The 7525-nt window shown below is 44.5% G+C and overlaps 1 protein-coding gene across 1 annotated transcript; it reads right to left on the reverse strand.

Moving 5' to 3' along the window:
• Window positions 1-1592: 1592 nt before the first annotated feature.
• SPP2 (secreted phosphoprotein 2, 24kDa) lies at window positions 1593-7052 on the reverse strand. The gene is made up of 6 exons (XM_009868710.1): window positions 7004-7052; window positions 6785-6909; window positions 5279-5401; window positions 3558-3668; window positions 1842-1896; window positions 1593-1693 (listed from the first exon to the last, which is right to left on the reverse strand). Exons 1-6 carry the CDS (start codon window positions 7050-7052, stop codon window positions 1593-1595), a joined length of 564 nt encoding a protein of 187 aa, XP_009867012.1.
• Between the last annotated feature and the right edge of the window lie 473 nt (window positions 7053-7525).

Raw genomic sequence — 7525 nt, forward strand, 5'->3', positions numbered from 1 at the left:
TCTACCCTTCAGTAAGCCTCAGTCTTTCCACACTATTTCCTTGGACTAAAGGTAACCAGAAGGACACAGAGTGCACACCAGAATGCCACTGCAATATGCTGAAGGAAACTGAAAGACACTTAGAAAGATTGCTGTAAGAGGAAAGGCAGTGAGCAAAACAGCCTATCACCTTTACTGGCTCATGGATAAACTAAAATAGCATATGGATTTAATGAAATCATTTTTGCAAATGAAGGCCTGACCTAGCAGAATGACTGGATTTTCCTTTTGTATCTAGTTTCTAGGAGAGAAGGGGGTATGGCTCCCTCAGCATGGATAGGTTTACCATGGATATGCTTATGAGTAACATGTGTGAGTTTTTGGTGAGTCATCAGTGCTAAATGACATCTAAAACTGCCTTGTTTCCAAAGCAGCAGGCTCAAACTGAGCTCCACACACATGGAGCATTCAGTTCTGGCACTCTCTACAGGGACAGAGACCTGCTAATGATATGTACCCAAGAGAGTGTGTGAAAACGTTTTCATCATGAAGACATAATACTAACTAATTTCCTCTTCCTTTCCCAACTACTTTAAAACTGTTTAGTGTGCCAAAGAATTATCTCCATCCTGCGTTGCCAAATCTCATTCTAAACCACTTCCCTTTAGATTATCTCCATAAGATGGCAGCAATCAGAGCTGCTCCCACATGGAGCCTCACAAGTACGTCAGCAAGGGTGGTTTCTGTAGGATAGACCTCGCCAGCTGCAATGAATCTTGAGTGCCTTTCATTATCGTTCCCACTAATTGGACTCCAAACATCTCCTTCACAATTTCTCTGCAACAAGCACCTGCCCTGGGTAAACCAAGCATCCTGGTTCCCCCATATACCACCACTTTCATGTTTTGTTTCCTGAACTATGCAGCCTTGAGGGCCTGTTGCATTAGATTCAGCACAAAGACGTAGCCATCTGTCCAATAATCTGCTGTATAAATAGACACCACAAGCCATGAGTAGGAAGAGAGCACCAGCACAAAGATGGCAGGTGACTTGCTGGAGGACTGCGACACCCAACAACTCATCTGTGTCTTTGCCAATACACTGCAGAGGACTGGAGCACCTCTGCTACAAGGACAGGCTGGAGAAGAGAAGGCTCTGGGGAGATCTTATAGCTGCTTTCCAGTACCTGAAGGGGCCTACAGGAAAGCTGGGGAATGTAGTGAAAGAGCAGGGTAGATTTAGATTAGACATTAGGAAGAAGCTCTTTACTATGAGGGTGGGGAAACACTGGCATAGGTTGCCCAAAGAGGTGGTGGACGCTCCATCCCTGGAGACATTCAAGGTCAGGCTTCATGGGGCTCTGAGCAACCTGATCTAGTTCAAGATGTCCCTGCTCACTCCAAGGGGTTTGGACTAGGTCACCTTTAAAGGTCCCTTCCAACTGAAAGCACCATATCCTATCCTATCCTATCCTATCCTATCCTATCCTATCCTATCCCATCCTATCCTATCCCATCCTTTATTCTGAGCAATCACTTGCCCACCCTGCCACAAAACCTGCAGACTTAGGGTGCATAAAAGCTACACTTTGAATCATACTCACCCAAATGATATTATTCAGTCTTGTCAGATCTGAAAAAGCTGGGTTTCTGCCAGTCTCCACGGCTGCCGCCTCCTCCCGTTGAAGGGAAGGCTTCAGGAGCAAAGATATGTTCTAAAAAAAGAACATGCCGTGACCTGAGCAAACTGCTGGTCTTCCATATTTTCTTCTCCCTCAGACAGATGACCTTCAGACGGTCCAAACAGATGACCCAGAAGACAAATATGAGCCAGGACAGTCTGGCATGGCAGAAATGGCTTACCTTCTCTGCGACCGCTGCCTCGCCTGTTGGGGTTTATTATCGGCATATACATCATCTGTAAATTAAAGACATTTCTTTAAAAAGTTCATCTGTCAAGAAGTCCACCTCTCCCTCTATCCTCAGGTACTATGTGATGCCTGAAGTAATTCCAGACTTCGTTATTCTCTGAAAACAAGACTATTGCTGATACTATTGCAAAGTAGATAAGCTAAGGAAGTCTGCAGTTGCAGGTAGACTCTCAGGTCAACACCCTTCATACTTTACCTGACCTTCCTGTAGTGCAGGTACAGCCAGGAGAGCAGAGCCTGGAGAGCAGAGCTAGCCTGTTGCAGTCACTGAGGGCATCTCTTTAACTCATTTATCCCTAATTACTCTTTCTAAAGCTCACTTCTTTTGCTGGTCTCTAGCCAAGTAATATGTTCCTAGCCTCAGATAATCACAATTCTTTCTCCTACCTAAACATTATCAGCACTATGGGAGGTACATCAACACCATCCACCACAGCTCCATCACACCATCACAGCCAGGTTGAGATGCCTTGAACTGAATTACAGCTCTAGAGCAAGAACTCCGGTGCGCTTGCTGCAGCCATCCACAGAAGGAAATACTTTCCTCTTCATGTGCAATAATTCCCTTTGGCATTTATTCCTCATTAACATTGCAGGAAATATATTCCCCAGAAGGAATGTTGGCAGCAGTACTGCATTTTAAGTGATAGTTAAAGAAGATTTTCAGGAAGATGCTTGCTTGTAAAAGCAAGTGTTTATACTGAGTGCCCTATTAAACAAGAGTTATGCTTAACCCACAGAGGACAGACTGAACATCCAAGACTATGTTCCATATTTCAGTACTTCACAGGCAGTCTTTCTGCTCTGCAAATAAAGACTTTGTGTTGTGCATTCATTAGCTAACTCTGAATAGAGATTCTGAACAAAAAAAATAAAATAAAAAAAAATAAATTACCAGCTAATTTGGTGATTCTAAACAAGAGAAGGTGACAGAGAATCCTTCATTATTCATTTAGTCACTTGTACTTTCCAAAAATTAAAAGCTGTCCGTATCCTCTGGCACCTTGCTTGTTAAACCATCTGTGTTCCCTGCATATAACCCTCCAGCACAGCACACACTTTAGATTCTTTGTCATAAGTGCAGGCACCCAGGTTCAAGTGTCAGTTCATGGAAAAAGTGGACGCTGACGCTGGCACGATTCGAAAGTGGCTAACGGGAATTCAGAGGTTAGGCTGGCATTTAATCATACCTTAAAAAACACATAAGAACGCAGACAGGGAACACAGATCTCAGCAGAGCAAATGTTCTTCGGCTATACTGTGATTACACGCTCAGCTGCGAGCTGCATTGGGTAACAGAGCCAGGGTCATCAGTATCTAAGACGTGGCAATCACTGTTCTCCAGGCATATTTTCTATACATCAACAAGAAAAGTGTTGGAGCTGGTGGATATGCCAGACTGCTGCAGAGATTCACGTTCTCCTCAGGCATCCAGCAAGCAAGGTCAAACCTCTCGGCTGATGGAAAGTGAAGCATTACCGGAGACAGCTGGCTCTGAAACCACAGTTTTCTGATCAAAAGCTCAAACTGCAACAGCAGTAGCAGCTCACACCCCCACACCCCCACACCCCTGACTTCTCCTTAGAAGAGAAGGAGCAGAATTTTCGCTCTCCCAGGCAGCAAAAGATCGGTTTTTTCCCTTTCTTACCTCCTCGCTGCTCATCGATTCAGAGCTGAATGTGCCACGACGGCACTGCACGCGAACGTTCGAGATCAGCTCATTGGAGACTTCCACAACACTTCTGCAGAAAGCGGTTGCCTGTAACAAATCAAAATACGGCAAGTCACGTAGAGCAAGTTACTGCGCAAACCCTCTCGTGGGAGTTTCACTGTGGGTAGAGAACCTGTACACGGATTTTAAAATCAAATTCCAAAAGGAAGAAACTCAAGCAAGACTATACACCTAACAAATTACTAGAGCAGACTGTGGCCAGGCCAATATATTCTGACAGCATATGACTACACATAAGTTACTGCCCCACTTGCTAATATGTAAGTTATTGTGTATTAGCTGTATGAAGTTTTGAGCCTGCTAGAGGTGGAAGAAAATCTCCAAACCCTTATTTCATGGCTCTGGTATAGCCAATCACAAACAGAAGAGCTGCGCAGGGCTATGCTGATGGCAGCTCCAGCTCTGGAAGTTAAACCTCCCTTAAAGAAGCTGTCTCCATGATTTGACAGAAGTTCCAGCAAAACTTTCCACTCGGGTTTGGAAAACAGAGATCCTTATGCCATCTTCCATACCTTATTGCCCAAGAGGTAAAGAAGAGGGATGGCATTGGTTTAGGATATAGTGATAACTTCGCAGCAGCCATCCCTTGCATCTTTCAAGAAAACCTAGCAACAACCATCAGTTCCATGTTGTCCCACCTACACACTCACACAAGCTGCTTAGCTCCAGAGTAGCAAGACTTGAAGAGACATTAATCCTCCTCTCCATGGGGTAAACTGCCTCCTGAGGTGGTAGCACAATTCATAAGCTCTGAGCAAAGCACCATCTGTTCAATGCCTTCCCAGAACCCCTCAGCTTCCCTAAAGACTGCACCCTGGAAGGACAGATAGTTTGGCAGCCATTCACAGAGGAAAAGGAGGCGAGAAGAGCTCATCTTGGAGCAGCACAAAGAAGCAGAGATAATCTCTGTGGAAGTCTGACACACAGTATGGCATCATTGCTCGCAGGGACTCAAGAGCTACTCCACGTGCTTTGTAAGACTTGTGCGAGCAGTTATGACACAACAGCTGAGAGGCTTGTAATGGGGGACATGTTTTGGCAAAAAAACAACTGTGGTCAGAGAAGTCTAGACTCAAAGATGATGTATTTACACCAAAGCTGGTCATCCAAGAATCAGAGCAGAGCAAGAGCTCTATCAGGACCCTAATCCATTCATTTGAGACAGAAAACAGAGCTGAAAATCTGAAACAGAGTTGAAAATCTGAAAAATAGATCAGCACTGTCAGCACAGAGTGGGAATCTGTGCTGTGCAGGAAGATAAGCCTTTATATAGTGCCTAGATGCGTGACAGACAAAAGCAGGTCAAACGTCAGCTTTTCTACCCTCTTATCTTAGAAAAGAAGCCACACCTCCCTCCCAGGATTCAGTCCCAAAGCACACAGACACTTTCACCACATGCTGCTCCAAGCTATGCATCCTCTTTTCAGCTCACAGCAGCTGCTGTATTCCCCCCTGACCAGGCAGACAGTTTCCCAGCACTGACCCTTCCCACCTAACACCCACTCCATGCTGCAGGTTGCATTTGGTTTGCGTTCAGTTTCGTTTGTCGTTCTTCAGCACCAGTTGTGGTTCATCATGTCCTGACAACATCCTACATGGGCCTGGGGGGGGTTCAGATTCAGCCCAGAGGCACTTACCACGAAAGGCCCAATTTTGAAGTCACATGTGAATGGGTCTCTCCCTGAAGCCTTCCTGCACACAGTCTCACGGATGCTGAACTGCAGCTCTAGCTGATAGGCATCTCTGTTCCACATGTCAACCTGGTAAGAGGAAGGCCAACACAACGTGTAATTAGTGTCTGTCATTCTTTTGTGCCCACTACATGGCAACCTGGCTTCTCTGTCAAGCAGAAGCAAGATGTTACTGGCATTATGGGTCAGTGCCCAATTTAGAGCAGATTACAACGTGCAGGAAAGACTGTTTCATTGTGCTCAGGAGTTATCTCCTAGGCAAATTTGGTAACAGCAACATGAAACAACTTTCCATGGGGGTTTCCGTTGAAACTCCACAGCCATTTCAGGATCCTCCTACTTCTTAGTCAGATGAGGGGATTATACCTGTCAAAGGTAGATAAGCACAGCATTACCCCTGCATGCTACCCTCACAGGAACCAGGGTGTGAACTGCTCTCTTTTCGATATCTAGACTGCTGGGGAGTCTATTGCAAATACATGATTTGGAAAGTAAATGATACAGCTGGAAGCAGTTGAAGTAATGCAGTTTATGGAGTTGCGCCTTGTCAGCTCACATGCTTCAATGTGCAATGTGCACGCAACACTGCAAGCTTCAGAGAGTTTGGTTGCTTTTGTTGACACATTAGGATTTTCTTTTCTTCTCGCAGTCTAATCGATGTTTTAGGTCAAGATGGGAGACTCAAAAAAACCCAACAACCACACACACCTCCCAAAAAAAAACAATAAACAGCAAATCCCCACTGCTTTCAAGTTTGTATTTTGTTCAGGGTTTTTTTTTCCAAACTAGATCAATCCAAAAGTCATCTTGTCATTCATTCTTGCAGAAGAATTGATACATGCCATCTACAGAAACAGAATGGTTCTGAGGATGTTCAGAAACATGGACATGCTAACTTAAAATTAGGAAGCTTTAACTCCTTGACTCTGGGTATCTAATATAAATCTTAGCAATGCAAATTAAAACAGATACGGGTTTCCTGTCTGCATTTAGCAGATTTAAACCAGAATTAGCATGTGAAGACAGATGACACAAATACAGAATGGAGAAAGAATCCTTAATGTGTTTGTGGTGGCATTTAATTAGCAGTGTGAACACTCAGCTGAGACCTTCACACAAGCCATGTTCTGGCCAAAGCAAAGCAGTTAGCTGGGGGTATTTAAAAACATCAGTTTTGAATAAAATCTTACAAGACAACCCTCAAAGATTTCTATCCTAGGGATGAAAAATTCAAACTCATATTTTTACTTACAAACCAACATACACAGAATATTTAGGTTGCTATAGCCATAACTTCAGACAATACCCCAAACCCACCCCTCTTCCTAGCAGCAAAACAAAATTCCAACTAATTCCAACGTGGCACTGGGTTTTCAGGGTTGGGTGAAAAAGAGTCTTCCACCACAGCAAAGCATGTTTCAGGTAAAGGATCTCTGTTGTCTGCACACTTACTCCTGTGACGTGGCTCCTGACAACACCATACAGGTTGTTCCCCCATGACTGAGCATTGACCCTGGCAATGGAAGCATTGAGAGCCTCTTCGGTGATCGGAAGTTCATAGTCATACACTGGAAACCCTGAGGGGGAGGCACAGAGAATTTCGTTGTAGTTTTCTACTTTTCCTCCCCAAACCATAAGAAAGAAGACATGGTTCCATTCTGAGCAACTTACCCGAACACAAGAAAACATCCAGCGCGAGGACAAAAATTAAGATCCTCATCGTGTGACTTTGAAAATCCTCTGGTCCTTTCCCTAAGCAAGCGTTTCCAGTGCATATTCCCGTCTTTATATAAACGTAGCCTTGATCCCATACCTGACCTTCCTGTATCCAAGCTCTGCTACGAACATTGCACTTTAAACAGAATTGATCTGAGAATAAATATTTGCTGTCAGCTTTTCCTCATTTAGCAGTAGTTCCCTGATAAGAGATGGGCTGCAGTGCCTTTTTCCCAGGACTGCACCTAGAAGAATTCCTGATATCTCCATAGCCAAAGGCAGAATCCAGTTACTTTGTTCACTTTTAGCTGTTATGCTTGCATTGTGGTGAGTCAACTCTTTCCTTTGCACAGGACATGGCCCCTTTGCATCCCAGCAGCAACTGAGAAGGGGATGATTCCTCATCACGGAATAGGAATTCACCCATGCAGACCTGTCCAACACCACCACCCTGCAGGTCAAAGCATCCAACACAAG

The sequence above is a fragment of the Apaloderma vittatum genome, unplaced genomic scaffold (assembly GCF_000703405.1).
Source record: "Apaloderma vittatum isolate BGI_N311 unplaced genomic scaffold, ASM70340v1 scaffold9304, whole genome shotgun sequence".
Taxonomy (NCBI): Eukaryota; Metazoa; Chordata; class Aves; order Trogoniformes; family Trogonidae; genus Apaloderma; species Apaloderma vittatum.

Excerpts from the sequence above, each read along its gene's own strand:
- SPP2 (XM_009868710.1), bottom strand. The coding sequence starts at position 7,052 with ATGAGGATCTTAATTTTTGTCCTCGCGCTGGATGTTTTCTTGTGTTCG. Across the intron at positions 5,402-6,784 it reads TCAGGAGCCACGTCACAGGA|GTTGACATGTGGAACAGAGA; the intron begins GTAAGTGTGCAG and ends TCCTCTTACCAG. Across the intron at positions 3,669-5,278 it reads TCAAAATTGGGCCTTTCGTG|GCAACCGCTTTCTGCAGAAG; the intron begins GTAAGTGCCTCT and ends GATTTGTTACAG.